At 39.5% G+C, this 18,039-nt stretch overlaps 1 protein-coding gene across 1 annotated transcript in view; it reads left to right on the top strand.

The window, feature by feature from the left end:
• The window catches only part of PAPPA2 (pappalysin 2), a 313,770-nt gene that overhangs the window by 117,353 nt on the left and 178,378 nt on the right, over positions 1-18,039 (top strand). Inside the window, exon 4 of the mRNA XM_022556566.2 lies at positions 6,984-7,129. Within this exon, the coding sequence (XP_022412274.1) occupies positions 6,984-7,129 (146 nt within the window). The remainder of the gene's footprint in view (positions 1-6,983; positions 7,130-18,039) is intronic.

The following is an 18,039-nucleotide window of genomic DNA, read 5'->3' as shown; positions in this document are numbered from 1 at the left end:
TGAAGCCAGATTTTTATTCTCTGTATGCTCTTTTCTTTTCCAAAGATACTATATGTTTAAATGAAAGAAGATATATTCATTTTCTATTCCTGCTGCAACAAGTGACCACAGGCTTATTGGTTGAAAACAACACATATTTATTAACTTATTGTCCTATAGGTCAGAAGTTTGACATGGTTCTCACTGAGCTAACATCAAGGTGTTGTTAGAGTTGCATATCTTTCTGGAGGTTCTACAGGAGAAACCATTTCTTGACCTTTTCCAGCTTCTAAAGGCTGCCCACATTCTTTGGCTTGCTGCCCCCTTCCTTCCCTCAACTTCAAAGCCAGAAATGTAGCATTTCTCTGAGTCTACTTCTGTTGCCACCTCTCTTCCCTGACAACAGGTGGGAAAGGTTCTCTGCTTACAAAAACTCATGTCATTAGATTGGGCCCACTCAGATAATCCAGAATAGTCTCCCCATCTCAAAGTCTGTACTCTTAACCACCTCTGCAAAATCCATTTTGCCATGTAAAGTAATAGATTCCCAGGTTCCAGGGACTAGGACATGGACGTCTTTGGGAGCATTATTCTGCCTAGCACAGAAGATATTATGACATTAGACTTCAAGTCCTTTAAATCTCCAGTTAGCTCTTTTATTTCAACCTCAAGTTCTTACAACAGATAAAACTTTCTAGAGAATAATTTCATTTTACTTCCAGTAGTAATACTCTTTCCCACATGCATTAGCAAAAGTGAGTTTTTTGGGTGTAATAATTCCTGTCAGTTCCTCCATATTTGAATTTCAAGAAAAAAATGTGTTCCCAGTTGATTATGTCTGAGTGATGATGATATCTAGCCTCTCTGGGGACATTCAGAAGAGAAACAATAATCATCATGATGTCTTTTCTTCCTGGGATCATTAGTAGGTGGTTGATTATAATGAGGGGAGTGAAGTGAAGAGGGGGGAGTATTGAAGGAAGAATCCTGGCTTTTCTTCCTGTGTCATGGAGAGGGTGATAGAGGTGGCATCAATTCAGAGAGAGACAATGGAGGAGAAGTGGGTGTGGGGAAGAAGACTGTGAGTTCAGTCAGAGACGAACGGAATATCCTCCAGTCCACATACCCCCTGGGGGCGAATGATGTCATGCTACCATTAATAATCAAATTACATGAGCTCAGTGTATAGCTATAAAATCTTATCCTCATACGTTGTCCTCTTTCTCTAGTATTTTTGGGAGTCTTCGGAAGGGTGTGCCTTAAAAATTCATGCCCACTGGCTTCTGTGGTTCTACTGCTGTTTGCTGTTGAATACTGGCAATGGTATTTACCTTGTCTGCTGACACTCAGCATTTCCAGCTGATGCTCTGCCCTCACTGTTTCTCTAGGGAAAAGCTGGCCTTATTAGAGAACTGGCTTCTAATGCAACCCAAGGCTGTAAAACTCTCAAGTGCTAGAATGGTGCTGACACCCCTTAATTCTTTCCAGAAATGGAGAGAGTGTCCCTTCTCTTCAATTGGTACTTCATTTTGTTATTAGGCCATAAAGCATGGCTTATGTATCCTGGGTTGTACCAGTTTTCTTACAAAAAGAGTTCTTTTTGTTTCTTCCTGAGGAACTCGAAATCCAGTCTATAAAATTAGGTAATGGACAAAATACCATTGTGGTTCTTCCCTGTTCTTGCCTTTTTATCTTCCTGTGGACACTGTCACATACTGCCTCTGTGTTTAGCCAAAACTCAGACACTTCTTGCAAATATATCCATGGAAAAAATGTCCACAGATTCAGTAGTTGGACCACTATTTGAGATGCATTAAAGCTCACTGTGTCCGAATTTTGTTTGTGCTCAGGTAGAACCACCCATAACATTGACATGTTGGCTTCAAGATGTCTGTGGGTGATCTAGGTAGAGGGAGATATATATATCTACCTGAGAGTTTTCCAAATACTGATGGTGCTTCAAAGTTTGAGAGTGGAAAAGTTCCCAAAGGTGAACAAGGAGAGTGACAAAAGAATGGACTACAAACAGGACCCCAGGGAATAACTTTTAAGGATTAGAAGGGGAAAGAGAAACCCACAAAGGAGACTGAGAATCAGTGGTCACAAAAGCAAGAAGAGAATCAGGAAAGAGCGTTGCAATAAAAGCAGAGAAGCAGAGAACTTTAAGAAGCAGGAAGTAACTAACAATATAAAAATGAACCAAAGGATTCCAATAAGAAGGTGAATGAATTTTTTCCATTTTTGTGGGGAGGGACAACTAGGAGGTTACTAACAACTTCAACAAAAGCATTTTTGATAAAGTGGTTCTCATGAAAGCCAGGTTACAGTGGGATTAGTGGATACATGAAAAAAAGGGAAACAAATGGGAGATGAAGAAATTATCCTTTCAAGAGGTTTGAATTGGAAAGGAAGAGGGTACTAGCTATGGTTTTCTCAGAAACCTCATCTTGTAGGACAAGAGGAAAGGGAATAAAAATAGGTAAGGAAGTAAATGTTTTGAGTGTGTGTGTGTGTGTGTGTGTGTGTGTGTGCATGTGTGTATGTATGGGGGGGAGTGATAGAGTGCATGATAAATGGCTTCAATTTTATCATCGAAGAAGGAGGCACGATTATCTAAGAGTCAGAGGAGATTGAGGTTGCTGGGGGAGAAGGGGCAAGAAAAGGTAGAGAAGGGTAAAGATTTCAAATAGTTCCTGAAGAGGAGATGACCATAATCAAATACAAGTTTAGACAAGTAGAACTAAAGATCCACATGAGATCAGAAAATCCACCTGAGTAAAGGTGACAATGAGAATGGTGTGCAAGGGTCATTGGCAATAAGGAAGTAAAACATAAGACTGTGTTTTCAGTGGATGTTTCACATACATGTTGAAATTTCCTCAGGTGACTCTAGGATCTAAGGTAAGGGGGAAGACTGTGAGTCAGACTGTGAAGCCCTTGATGTGTACAGAGCAACCAAGAGATGGGACAATGAAAGAAAGTAGAAAGTATATGGTGACATAGTAGAGTACCATGTGCCCAATAGCAGGAGGACTTTGACAGAGAATAAAAAACAGTTTTCTGGGCTTCCCTGGTGGCGCAGTGGTTGAGAGTCCGCCTGCCGATGCGGGGGACACGGGTTCGTGCCCCGGTCTGGGAAGATCCCACATGCCGCGGAGCGGCTGGGCCCGGGAGCCATGGCCGCTGAGCCTGTGCATCTGGAGCCTGTGCTCCGCAATGGGAGAGGCCACAGCAGTGAGAGGCCCACGTACCGCAAAAAAACACTAAGTTTTCAGAGTGGCACTAGGCAGCTGGGAGGATGCTAGTTGGTACTCTGAGGACCTGTAAGCCCCATGGTGCGAGCACCGTCCAAGGACTGGGGGAGTAGGTCAAAGGGGATATTCACCCAGAGGAGGAAGCATAGTTGGCAGAGTGGATAGCAGACGGGGGTGGCAGAGGGAACCCTTCTGTGTATTTTGGGTCAAGAACCATGGTGTACAGTAATGACAAGAAGGTTTAGATTTAACCAAACCCAAATATCCCAGATTTGGCACCGGTCATTTCTGTGATGGGAATTGGCTGAGGGTCCTTGGGAGCATCTGGTTTTGTTCTAATGGAGGCTGCCTTACCCCTGTGGAGTGCAGTCAGGATCTTCCTCTGGAGGGAGCTTGGTCTGACTGTGGGAAGCAGGGCCCTGGGTCCCAATCTCAGGGCATACATGCATGCGTCTTGTATGTCTTGTTTTTTAACATGCGAATTTTTGATGCTGACTCAACTTCCTTCAGACAGCTCAGGATCTTTTTCTTCTTTCTGGCCTGAATCATTTCTAACAGTCTATAAAGGAGTTATTCAACTGACTATTAAACTAGAGCACAAGAGGCATTATTTTTATATCCTTTCACTTTTACTTAGTCAGAAACTAAGCAAGAGTGGGGCTTGCATGGACACTTAGATACTAGAGTGTGGCTAGGGGTCAGCGGTCAAGGGATCCCAACAGAAATCATCTGGGGGACAAAGGAATGTGGTGGGCTGGACACCAGGCAATGTTTAATCCCAAACCAGTAGGTCACAGTGATAAAATAGTGAGGCAGCTGCGCATTCTTCCAGGAGGCATGTCAGAAATAATAGACTCAGGCAATGGGCAGAACAACTTGATATGTCAGCCTCAAGGAAAGCTTGTTTTTGAGAAAATTTTTTATAAAGGTCAAGGTGCAGCTTCTCTTTGGTCTGTCTGAGTCCTCAGGGAGAAGTTCATGGTGAGTATCTCAGTCTAGAATGTGGAGAGGATGAGTAAAGGGAGATCCTGGCAGAAATTAAGTAGATCAATGCAGTTCACCTCTCTTCATACATAGTTCTGGTCAGTTCACGGTCCCATGCTTTTCATGAAAGTTATGTATGTCGTTTCACCCTTCTTTGAACAATTAAGTTCCTTTGGTTGGATGACAAGTTTATCTCTTAATAAATCATTTCTGAAGCAAGATGTTAAGCTCTGAATTTTAGAATAATGGCCATTTTCTCCACCCTAGGTCTGAGCCAGGCTCTGGTCACATTAGTGGAGAAGCTAAGACGTTTATCTTAATTAGCTCTGATTAAATTCTGAAATGGCGTACATGTGTTATAATAGGCAAGGCAGTCTACATGCAAACTGGACACCCTGCTGTCTACACTTTGCCCTTTTTTGGTTTATGGAATAATCTGGACAAAAATCTGTCTTCAACAAAATAAAGCGTTCCTGTATCAATTCAATTAGTGACTGTTTCCAACTGTCTCTAGCTTTTAAAAATGTATTTTATCCCTTATACTTGCCAACTTCTATCTATATCTCTATGGAGTGCAGGAATTAGAGTGGCTGTACCCAGTTTTCCACAAGTATGACATAAACACTCTCATCTGGAAGGGTAATTTATGGCTGGAGAGTGGAATGGGCAACGAAGAAATGGGAGATGAGTAGAATCAGCTAATGAGCTGGTAGTGGAGGAAGAGGCCTCTTGGAGGGTGGCTCAAGGGAAATTAGTGGAACTGCTGGGTTGAGGGAGGATAGAAGGATGATGGCCAAGACTGGTAAGTGGCAGACAGAGAAGCCAGGAACACACAGATAGCCCAAGTAAACCATGCCAGGAACAGGGGTATTTGGGGAAAGTGAGGGGGGAGGAAAGAGAGAAAACTGTCAAGTTACCAATTCCTAATTTTAATGGGAACTCTGGAATAGGAACAGAGGGTGTAGATTTTCTTTCTTGGTACCCTGAGCTGTACATAGGCTATCACTGATCCTCTCTGCCCTTATTTCTTTCTCTTATTTTCTATTTGTTTCTTTTTTCCCTTTTCTTTCTTCTTTCTCTCTCTCCTCCCATCCACCCTCCCTCTTCTCCTTCTATCTGACCAATTAGACCACCTCCGTGTTGAAGAGTTACTTGATGTCATCATAACTCCAAACCATCAATTTATCAATACAGGAAATTGTAATTATTTTTAATAAAGGAGAAAAGGAAAGGGAATGTGACTAATGTCCAGGGAAAACCAGGCAACAGTTCAAAAAACACTCCAGGAAAGTATCAGAAGGAATATCCCTCTGATCACATCTGACACCACTTCATGAAATCTGGATGATTTATTGGGGATGAGAATTACTTTTCCAAGATATTATAAGTCAATAAGAAAGAATATTTTAAAATCCCCATTCTCTCAAGCATATTTGGTTCTAAAGCAAAATCTTTTTGTGTTTCTTTACTTTTATTCCCCTTTTTGGTTCTGTGCCAAAGAACATAAACACAGTCTCCTTTGGGATCTCTATTTCTTGAGTACTCCTTGCCAGTATATCCTACATGTGGATTAAATAGATGGCATCAACAGTGTAGTTGGGAGGCAGAGTGAACGGAAGAAGAAGGGTCATGCTCTTCTAGCCTGAGCTTCTGGGTTGAGAGATTTCAGTGTCTGCAGCTTGTCTACCAGAATAGCAAGAATAAAGCGTGAATCTATAAAGGAAATTTCAACTGTGTTGAGAGAGCTGTCTGCACAGTTGAAGCTGTGATAGGATCATTCCTATCTTTGGAGTGGCATTCCCATGGCCACTGTAGGAAGCATCCAGTGAATCCAAGGGGCCACTGGGTTCTGGTTTAGTTGTTCTTTCTTAAAATAGCTCTTCATTGAGTATGATGAGGCTCTGTTTGCCCATAGTAAAGTTTTAAGATTCACTGATGCCAGGAAGATGAAGGTCTTTGACTATATATGAGCTTAAAAAAAGATCAAATGCTTGTTTCCCTTTTTTAATGGGCCGTGGGGCATGTGTTTTTAATAGACCTTTAAGTCTGTGAATAAGTTCAAACATAATATTACCTAGTGCTTTGAAGGCCACCAATAGAGATACTTGGTGAGTATCACAAGGTAGCCGGAGTAGGGGTAGAGAGTCTATGGATTAAGGTACTAGAAAGAGAAATATATATAAAATTAACATTCTTTGCAGTAGCTTATGATATCCTCTCCTACCTATAACTCATCTCTTTTTTACCTGTTTTACTTTATATTTTCTGGCCACTATTTACCTTTAAAAATATGCCTGAAGCAAGCATATACTGAAATAGAGATTCAATCGGTCTTCTTATCATAATAATGATCATGCAGTGTGATGGAAAGAACCAGGGACTGAGAGTTGAAAGGCCTTCTTCACCGTGGGCTGGGGTGGGGGTGGGGATAACTCTCAGGGCATAGAGTTAAGGGTATTACTGGATTTATCTTGAAGAAATAATCTGGGTGTAGAGTGCAGAATTGAGTATGATGTCAAATACTGACTATCCGTATAAATATTGTGGTGCTAAAAAGGTAGGATATTATTTATCTTGGAATAAATATCCTAAATGTGTATTAGTGCATTTTTGAGAGCTTCGTAATACCTGGTCTTGCCCTCTCTGCTCCTCTCCTCTAAAAAGCAATGCTGGTTGGGAGAGTCAGAGTCTGATTAGGTCTGCTTCTACTGTTCTCTATGGACTGACCCTTTGGTGTGACATTTCCTCCTCTTACATGCTCTCCAGGGCGTACATGAGTGTGAAGGAGCTGAAAGAGGCACTGCAGCTCAACAGCACTCACTTCCTCAACGTCTACTTTGCCAGCTCAGTGCGGGAAGACCTTGCAGGTGCTGCCACCTGGCCTTGGGACAAGGAAGCCATCAGTCACCTGGGTAAGTAAAGTGAAGACCAACTATAGTAGGAAAAATGAGGAGATTGGAAGGGAATCCATGAAAGTGCATTTGGGGAAAAAACAGAGAGAAAAATAAATTTACTTAATGAATTAGCTGCTTTGGGCTGAGAATAGCTTTTGGGAGAATCTCTCAAAATGTTTCAGTGCAGACAGGTAAGATGTATTAGAGCAAACAGTGGCAAAAACTCAGAATGTCCTAGACCGAATCTATAATCTAGATGTTAATAAATTGCTGACATGGAATAAGATCCATTTTATGTCTTGGAGAGCCTCAAGGGGGAAACTAGCAAGAAGGTGGCTAGACTATGAAACCTGGTTTGCAGTAAACACTGAGCCAGAAGATTGCTGGGCTTCTTGCATGGATTGGAATCCTGAGGAGATTCTGGGAAATTAAAACAGGCGGGGAGCTTGTCTGCTTACCTAGGAAAAAGGTGACACCTTAATACTGAGTGGAACTACTGCATGCTTAAGAAAGATAATTCCTTTTATTACAATATCTTATCATTATTATAAAGGAAATATTACTGACCAATCAATAGAGTCATTAAATCAGTTTATGTGGGTGAAGAGTAAAATTATTCATTATAATTTGTATATACTTTCAAAGAGTCTTGTATAGGATTCTACCAAAACTTACTTTAAAACTGAATTACCATAATTGAGAGGAATTTTTCATGTTGGAAAGAGAATGCTTGAAAGAGACCAGAAACCATTTTATGAGTGATTTAAAAGAGATTATGCAAAATTAATCTTCTTGGTAGTCAAATACAAAGCAGAGAGAAATAAACTGAATAAACATCACATAATACTGTATATGTCAAACCCATGTATGATGGGTCATTGTGAAGTGGAGTCCAGAGTATTGAAATGATAATCAAATAAAATATGAACAAGTGTCCAAACAATTGGGGAAGGAAGATGATGCGCAGTAGGTTAGCAATAGGTGAAAAAATGTTGTGGCTGTTCAAGAGGAAACCAGAACATAAAAATCCTTGTAGTGAATCAGGTCAACATCCAGAAGGGTTATATATCTCAAGCAAAGGAGGAGACAATGAAAAGTTAAACCTGTGGTGATCCAAACTGAATGCTTTGTTATTACGCTGGATTTCATTGGCTCTATAGTATCTGATACAGTTTTAAGGCTCTGCAGTCCTTTTATCACTAAATTTTGTATTTTCAGTTCTCAGTATATTAGAAGTCAGAAATTTGTGAGATGAGTGGAGCTTTCCAGATGAAAGCTAATGTGAGCCATTCTAGTCTTCAAAGTAGCAACAAGTGGGCTAGAAGGTTATATTCCAATAATTCATTTAGCAGTGAGTTTGAGTATCTTGAATTATCCTCATGAAAAACAATACTAGCAGAGGAGCATGTAACACGGTAAGAAATTACCTCCAAATTGGTTCATACCTGATTCACCAAAGGTTACCTTTTCGGTATATATGACAGCTAGGTTTACCCAGCAGTTGTTTCTATGAATCCCAGGTCTGTCATTGAGTACTGAACCTACTTGCTCAAAAAACCTAAAAAAATGATCTTCCTGGCCATTATGGAGACAAATCTTGGCCTCTTGATAAGAATTATTGGACTGGCAGCAGAGCCCTGAATATTTTTCTAACTTTGTTGGCACTAGGCCATTGACAAGATTCATTTAACTATAAAAGTGGGTAAAATAACACCCCTCCAAAAATTAACTATTTGAAGACATCAGCCAAGACAACGAGGATTTGAGGGACCCAATCCCAGTGAGGAGAAAAATGCATTGAAGTGAGCTCTACATATAACTCAGATTTTTTCTCCTTTAGGGAAATTGCCAAAATCTCAGTGAAAGTAATAGAGGCAGAGTGGAGAGAAGCAGCCTAAAGCTTGCTTCTCACTACTGAGGAGACAAAAATTAAAGGTCAGGCCTTCTAAGGCATCCAGACTTGAGGGACCAAGCTTCCAGAAAGATAGAAATCATGAAAAAAAATGAGCCTGATAGTCTGCTCATTATTTGAAGATTTTTCTAATTACTAAACTATGCATGCTCAGGGCCAGTGGCCATAAAACAAGTATAAAATAACTGCTAACAGATTAAAAAGCTGAACAGTGATTTCAGGAATCTCATAGTGGAGGGGACAAAAAAATGAAGTTGAGGTCCTATCAAGGAGGGGCTTTGAGATACCCTATGTGTGAGGGAAAATATAAATAGCCTAGCTTACACAAAGCCTAAAATTCAGCCTGAAACACACTTAAATCCCTGTTTGGAGGAAGGTCATCTGCCTATATTTAACTGCTTAACAAAAGAAAATTAAATATGCTCTGGAGGAAGACAATATCATCAAAAGCCTCTACAAGTTTTCATGCACAGTAGCCAGAAATCAGTAAAAAAAAAAAAAAAAAAAAAATTAGCAATTATGCCAGAGATAAGACCAAATGATGGTAAACTAAACTAAACAAAGAAACAAAGAATCACTAAATAAATGCAGACCCACAGATTATCCATATATTGGAGTTACTGAATATTGGCTTAAGATAATTGTGATTAATATGCTCAAAAATAGATAAAAAGGTGAAGAGTGTCTTTAGAAAACTAGAATCTATATTAATGAATCAAATGGAAATTTTAGGACAAAAATACAGTAACTGAAATTAAGAAATTAGTAGATTGGTTTATGAGCAGGAGAAAGGTTTAATGAACTAGAAAACTGTAGAAAACATACATACTGAAGCTCAGAGAGAAAAAGTGATGGAAAAATATAGAAAACAACTTGGGACATTTGAGATCTGATGAAAAATTCCTAACGTAAATTGGAGTTCTAGAAGAAGAGGAGAAGGATATTGGGGCAGAAATAATATCAGAGATAGCTGCTGAGAATTTTTCAGGGTGACAAAAAATATTAAACCACAGATTCAAAATGTTTTACAAACCCCAAGAAGGATAAATAGAAAGAAAATCACAACTAGATTCATTATAACAAAAGTGCTGAAAAACCTCAAAAGTAGCCAGAGAAAAAAGTTACGTTACTTTCAAAGGAGCAACAATAAGATTGACAGGCTGACCTTTCAACAGAAACTATGGAAGTCAGAAGACAATAGATGGATATATTTTTTAAAATGCTAAAAGAGAATTATTGCCAATTTATAATACTATGTTCAACAAAAATCTTTTAAAATGAAGAAAAATTAAACATATTTTCAGATAAAAACTGAGATAATTTAAAACCAGCAGTAAAATAAATACTGAAGAAGAAAGCTATCCAAACAGAAAGAAAATGACTCCAAAAGGAAACAGAGGCATGCAAAAAGAAATGAATCACACTAGAAAGGATAAAAATATTAAAAGTAGTAACAATGCCTTTTTGGCTTAAAATATACGTAGAGTTAAAATATGACGACAATGGCACGAAAGACAAGAAGTAAATAAAATTATATAATTTAAGGCCCCTTCTACACCAGTATCTGGAAAAAATACTGATTTATTAATTTTAGATAGCTTATACACACCTTATATTATACAAGAATTAACTCAAAATAGATCATAGACTTAAATATAAACAGTAAAACTATATAACTTTCAAAAGAAAACATAAGAGAAAATCTTCAGGGCAAGACTAGGCGAAGAGTGCTTATATATGACACCCAAAGCATAGTCCATAAAAATGAAAACTGATAAATTGGACTTAATCAAAATTAAAACTTTTTCTCTGAGAAACACTCTGTTAAGATGAACAAGGAGGGCTTCCCTGGTGGTGCAGTGGTTGAGAGTCTGCCTGCCGATGCCGGGTACACGGGTTCATGCCCCGGTCTGGGAGGATCCCACATGCCGCGGAGCGGCTGGGCCCGTGAGCCATGGCCGCTGAGCCTGCACGTCCGGAGCCTGTGCTCCGCAACGGGAGAGGCCACAGCAGTGAGAGGCCCGCGTACCGCAAAAAAAAAAAAAAAAAACGATGAACAAGGAAATGGCAGTCTTAGAGAAATTATTTGCAAAGCACACATCTCGCAAAGGATTTATATCTAGAATATATTAAGAACTTTTAAAACAATAGTAAAACAAACAAATATTCCAGTTAGAAAGCGGACAAAAACACAGACATTTTACCAAAGAGAGTATACAGATGGAAAATAAGCACATGAAAAGATATTCAGTATCATTAACCATTAGGGAAAAGCAAATTAAAACCACAATGAGGTATCACTATACTTATTAGTAGAGCTAAAAAAGAATAATAACAATACAAAATGCTGATGAGGATGCAGAGAAACTGGATATTGCATATATTGCTGATGGGAAAGTAAAATGGCACAGCCACTCTGGAGAACACTTTAGCAGTTTCTTATAAAATTAAACATACACTTACCATATAACCCAGCAGTTGGACTGTTGGACATTTATCCCAGAGAAATGAAAACATGACTACTCGAAATCCAGCTTTATTTGTAACAGCTCCAAACTGGAAATGATAAAGTGTTCTTCGGTGCTAACTGCTTAAGCAAACTGTGATACATCTGCACAATAGAATATCACACAGCAATAAAAAGAAACAAAGTATTAGTACATGGAACAACTTAGTTGGATGTCAAGGATATTATACGGAGTGAAAAAAAAGTCTCACAAGTTGCACGCTTATGATTTAGTGTAGTAGTCTCAAAATTTTATGTGGTATTCTCAAAATTAAAAAAAAAAACCCCAACAGAGATAGAGAACAAATTAGTCGTTGCTAGGAGTTAGGAATGGGGTGAAGGGTGGTGGGGAGAGGGGTATGTGTGTGGAGTGACTTAAAGGATAATAGAGGAGAAATCTTAATGGTAGTTACACAAAGGTATACATACATGTGATAAAATTGCATAGAACTACACACAAACACACACTTGCACGTGCACACATACACACACATTCACAAGCTTGCACGCAAAAACTGGTGAAATCTAAATAAGGTCTGTGGCCTCTTTGCCTGAGCAGAACACTTCACATATAGCAGGTGCTCTTTGAATGCTCACTGATTGAAGGGGTGACTGAATAAATGAGTGAAGGTATTAAATTTAAATAGTTTCAAGAAATATTTAAATTATCTCATGAGTCACTGACTCATAATGAATTGCAAAAGAAGCTAGGGATATTTATATTTTATTCTTAAAACTTTTAGGAATAACTAGTTCCCCTACATCATGTTTCTTAATGTGCATTTAAGAAGTAGAAGACTAGCTGAAAATCTGACTCAATATGAAACTTCTCATGTTATTATTTATCTTTTCTTGTTCAGTCATAACTGTGATTGAACAAAGGAATCATATTGACCTAAATCGGGTGTAGAGTAGTACAGACAGCTGGCATAACATGATAGAGGAAGACATTTCGGATTTTCTAAACAGAGTCTTTTCAAGACTCAAGATAAGATTATCTGTGTCAACATTCAAGACCCTGTATTTTGAGGGTCAGCTGAGTGACCTGGCAGATAAGTACGCTATTTTTAAGGCTGAATCCAGTTTCTGACTACAAATGGCTTAAGTCACTATGAGGAAAGACCAAGGTAATCTGTGGTCCATCAACACCATTTCTGGCCTTCAGCATGATTTTGTACTTTTAATGTTGTGGTAATGCAGGGCAGAATTTTTTGTAAGTAAAGTAAATGGATAAATGAGATCCCCTTGAGCTCAGTTGTTTGAATATCTTTAACCTTAGTATACAGCACTTAAACTGAAAACATATCTTCAAAGGCAGAAGACTTAAATTAGTGGTAAACCAGACCTTTTATAAACCATTAATATCATAATTATTTATTTATTCATTCAAAGAAAAACTGTTGAACCTATTTCATGGCGATATCAGAGATAGAATAATTAAAAGAAGTCCACCGTAAAGGTTTGCACAGCACAACTGGGATACAGACATGCAAATACACACTTATAATACTACACGATGCTGCCACACAGGAGGTCAAGTAGGAACATGATGAGAAAGTGCCTGATTGTGCTGAAAACATCAGGGAAGAAGAGAAGAGTTCCCAGAGGAGCTGAGGCTTGAGGGGAGAGTTGAAAGATGAGCAGGAGTTTGCTTGGCAGACAATGAGAGGGCATTCCATAGTGAAAGAAATGGTAGATGCCAAGGTTTAGACTGTTAAAAACCTAGACTTGCTTAGAAGTGGAATGTCCTTGGAATGGCTAGAGCAGAGCTCTTCAAACTTATTCTTGCTCCCTTGTACCTCCTAAAAGACTTTTGAAAAACTCTGTACCACTTCATCGATTTTAAAAGTAGCACCTAAAAATTTAACCATAAGTTTAAATTATAGCAAAGAATATAATTTCTGGCATATTATTTTAAATTATTGACATTTAAAAATACATTTTAAATCTACTCTTCTAAATGTATCTTTGGTAACATAATAATTTGATAATCATTCATTAGAAAAACTCATGGCCATGCACTTTTTTAACGTTGAGAAATTATTCATTGCTCCTTTTTTCTCTTTGAATTTGTTTCCATTTCATTGCTCCTATAGAACTTTATACTAATGTAACATATAAATATACTTTTTTCAAAGTCTTTAGTTAGTCACCTATTTCTCTGCTAAAAACATATTTTGAATAAAAACATAAACATTTTGTGATATTTTTAATTAAAGTTTTTATTTTGAGATCACTGAATAGTCACATATAGTTGTAAGAAATAGTACAAAGAGATTCCACATATCCTTTACCCATTTTCCTCTGGTGGTAGTACCTTGCAAATCTGTAATACAATATCACAAGCAGTATATTAACATTGATATTGATCATAAGTTATAACATGTTAAAAATTTGTTCTCAATTGAGTTAGCTTTTGAAATGATTCCTTGTCCAAAATTGATCAAGACAATATTTTTAAATGTTGATTAATGACTAGTAAACAAAGTGGAAAATACATATTTAATGAGCCAAGAGTGGCTTTTCTCTCCCAGATTAGTTCTTGTGTCAGTGGATGAAGAGTAATTATTGTTATAATAAGACAGGATTTCGCATCATTTATATTGCTTTTTTTTTCTTTTATAGCTCTAAGTACTGAGCAACTTTGTTCACATAAATAAGTAGATGGGGAAAAAAGAGTTCTGTTTGATTGAGTGGATGATGATGCCGAGGTAGAAAATATAGAAAAAGCAGGAGCAAAGGGGGAGGCAGTTTGGCTTTGGAGGTGTTGAATTTGGGATCTCTACAAATTTGACCACTTCCACAAAAGCAGAAGGAGGAGCAGGATTCAGGCGTGTACCAGACAACAAAGGAGAGAGGGGTTTGAGAAAGTCCCTTGTGGCCCACAAATATGACTGCTTCAGAGTGATGAAGTACGTACAAGAGCTTCTTGGCCAGGTTAGAGAGGACAGTCGGTCACTCTCTGGCACAGAAGTTAGGCACTTCAGAGTGTTCTGAGCCAACCATCTTCCTTAATTGTTCTAGGGAATGTCTGTACTGCCAAGGAACATTCAGAGATCCTGATCAGATCATAAGCAACATGCCTCAATACATGGGACCCAAGAACCTTGTGGGAGGGAACTTGAACCTGGCTCACAGTGGGGCTTTAGACACATGGGATCTTCCAAGGAGTCCAGATAATGTGACCCTCGGAGGAAAAAAAATGTCTTCAAGTGATAGAGTGGGCTATGGCTTCCGAAAGATAGGAAGAAATGTATCTTGAGCAAGTCACCTCATATATAAAATGGGAATAACAAGCATGAGGAAGACTACCTGACACATAGTAGGGCTTCAATAAATATTAGCTCCATTAGGAGTAGTAGCAGCAGCAGCAATAGAAGTTCCAAATACCATGGCTGCTGTTGCTGGTTGGGCCCTTAGCTTCCCGCCTACTTCATCTCCATCCTAGAGATTTTCAGTGCCCTAGGAAGATGTTGGCTTTCTAGGGAAGAAAAAAAAAAAGTGTTTTTAGGTGTCCAATTGCCTGCAATGGTAAAGCAGCTTATAAGAAACAAAGGGAGGCTCCTTATAAGTCACAGAAGGAAAGAATAAGTGATTGTTGGCAGTTTGGGGGAGACAGGTAGTGCCTGATGAGGGTCTGTGGGTGTCATGGGGCCAGATGGACTGGAGAACAGCTACCACAGGGGTGATGCAGATGTGGCAGGCATCTGGCAGAAAGCAAAGCAATAGCTGCATGAGGGGGTAAGGGGAAGACAAAAGCAGCAGACATGAGCTCTGAGGGGAGATATCCTTCCCTCACCTAGAACTTTTATAGGGGATCCCCTCACCCAAACAAAGCTTGACTTCCTCCTAACCAAACAGTTGACATTGAGATTAGGGTGTTACATCAATTGTGACACATTTATGCACAATGCGGGTGAGAAATAGACATTGATTTGGCAAGTGGGAAGTCTCTGTTAATCTCAGCCTAATTGTTTCTGTGGAGTATGGGTGCAGGAGCCAGCGTGGGAGAGGTAGAAGAATCCACAGGAGGTAAAGGGAAGCACACTCTGGTGCAACAAATCACTGAATGGTTGGGCTAGAGCAAAGCAATTTTGTTCCTCTCCACTCTGTCCCCTCTTCACTATGCCAGAGTGGAGTGATTCTTCCCCAAGACAAGGAATAAACAGGACATGTAAACTGGAGCACACCATGTCCATATGAGGACTTAGAGCATCATTAATGAGGCAGGCTACAGGACATGAACAGGATGAGGACTGTTCCTTGGAATTACTCACTGGCTGCTACTGTAGATTATTTGTCAGCAAATGGGGTAATTTTAGGTGCCTTGGGGTTTCAAACATAGTGAACACTCTTGGATATTGAAACTTTGGAAAAAATTATCCTAGGGTATGAACTAAATGCCCTGAAATTGGGGTGTCCCAAAGATAGGTTTATACGTTTATAAGTAGGTGGAATAAATAATCACCTTTGTGTGTGATGCCTTGAAAGATCTCCTTTCTTAAAATATGTCCTAGTAATCATTGAATCTTTAGTGCCCAGAACAGTACCTGACACTGAATAGATGCTCAGTAAATGCTGAATTGGTAAATCAATTGTAGAAAATATCTTTCCCATTTGTACTCTGTAGTATGAGGTTGTGGGTGTTTGAAGCACCACCGTCATCCAGAAACAAGGAAAGGAGTACATCATGAGTCTCCAAGGCCTCAGTGATAACATCTTCAGTTTTCGTTAATCAAATGACTTTTCTCCCATGGTATGGGAGGTGTTAGAAAGCCCGGAGTGAGGGAGGCATCCATGTGATACTGGGAGTATCTAATGAGGAGGAAGCGCCACGTGGCCTTGGCTTCAGAGTGGTCCAGCCTGAACGCCAGTTTTTCTTCTCCAGATTACAGGTTCTTCTTCCGTAAGCTTGAGCAGGGCTAGTGGTGTTCACCTGTCCCCGATGCCAGGCCTAGGGCGAGGCTCCACCCCCGTCCCGCCCCCAACCCTGTGGGAGGCTGGGCCACATTGCAGTTCTGAGTCCCCAGGGGCCACAGCCGAGGAGAGTGAGGTGGCTGAGCCCTGGATAGCTGAGGAGATATTGAAAGAACAATGGCAATAGAAAATCAATACAACATGAAAACAGGAATCTGCTTCCTGAATGGATTGGAAAATCAGGGACTAGTAGAAGGCTAGCAGACCACACAAAAACACTCCTCCATTCTTTGTTGCTGTGGCTGACAGGGTCTTGGTGCTCCAGCCAGGTTTCAGGCCTGAGCCTCTGAGGTGGGAGTGCTGAGTTCAGGACATTGAACCACCAGAGACCTCCCAGCCCCATGTCTCCCAGAGATCTCCATCTCAAGGCTAAAACCCAGCTCCACTCAACGACCAGCAAGCTCCAGTGCTGGATACTCCATGCCAAATAACTAGCAAGACAGGACTACAACCCCACCCATTAGCAGAGAGGCTGCCTAAAATCATATTAAGTTCACAGACACCCCAAAACACACCACTGGATGTAGTTCGGCACCAGAAAGACAAGATCCAGCCTCATCCACCAGAACACAGGTACGAGTCCTCTCCACCAGGAAGCCTACACAACCCACTGAACCAACCTCACCCACTGCGGGCAGACACCAAAAACAATGGGAACTACAAACATGCAGCCTGAGAAAAGGAGACCCCAAAGGCAGTAAGTTAAGCAAAATGAGAAAATAGAGAAATACACAGCAAATGAAGGATCAAAGTAAAAACCCACCAGACCAAACAAATGAACAGGAAATAGGCAGTTTACCTGAAAAAGAATTCAGAGTAATGATAGTAAAGATGATCCAAAATCTTGGAAATGGAATGGAGAAAATAAAAGAAACACTTAAGAAGGACCTGGAAGAACTAAAGAGCAAACAAACAATGATGAACAACACAATAAATGAAATTAAAAGTTCACTAGAAGGAATCAATAGCATAATAACTGAGGCAGAAGAACGGATAATTGACCTGAAAGATAAAATAGTGGAAATAACTACCACAGAGCAGAATAAAGAGAAAAAGAATGAAAAGAATTGAGGACAGTCTCAGAGACTTCTGGGACAACATTAAACGAACCAACATTCGAATTATAAGGCTCACAGAATAAGAGAAAAAGAAAGGGACTGAGAAAATATTTGAAGAGATTATAGTTGAAAACTTCCTTAATCTGGGAAAGGAAATAGTCAATCAAGTCCAGAAAGCACAGAGAGTCCCATACAGGATTAATTCAAGGAGAAACACGCCAAGACACATATTAATCAAACTATCAAAAATTAAATACAAAGAAAAAATATTAAAAGCAGCAAGGGAAAGCAACAAATAGCATACAAGGGAATCCCCATAAGGTTAACAGCTGATCTTTCAGCAGAAAATCTGCAAGCCAGACGGGAATGGTAGGACATATTTAAAGTGATGAAAGGGGAAAACCTACAACAAAGATTACTCTACTCAGCAAGGAACTCATTCAGATTCGACAGAGAAATTAAAACCTTTACAGAC

Source organism: Delphinapterus leucas, chromosome 1 (genome assembly GCF_059928025.1).
Source record: "Delphinapterus leucas isolate spDelLeu-1000000601 "Yukka" chromosome 1, BTC_Dleu_Yukka2, whole genome shotgun sequence".
Taxonomy (NCBI): Eukaryota; Metazoa; Chordata; class Mammalia; order Artiodactyla; family Monodontidae; genus Delphinapterus; species Delphinapterus leucas.
This window is presented reverse-complemented; position numbering and strand designations above follow the sequence as displayed.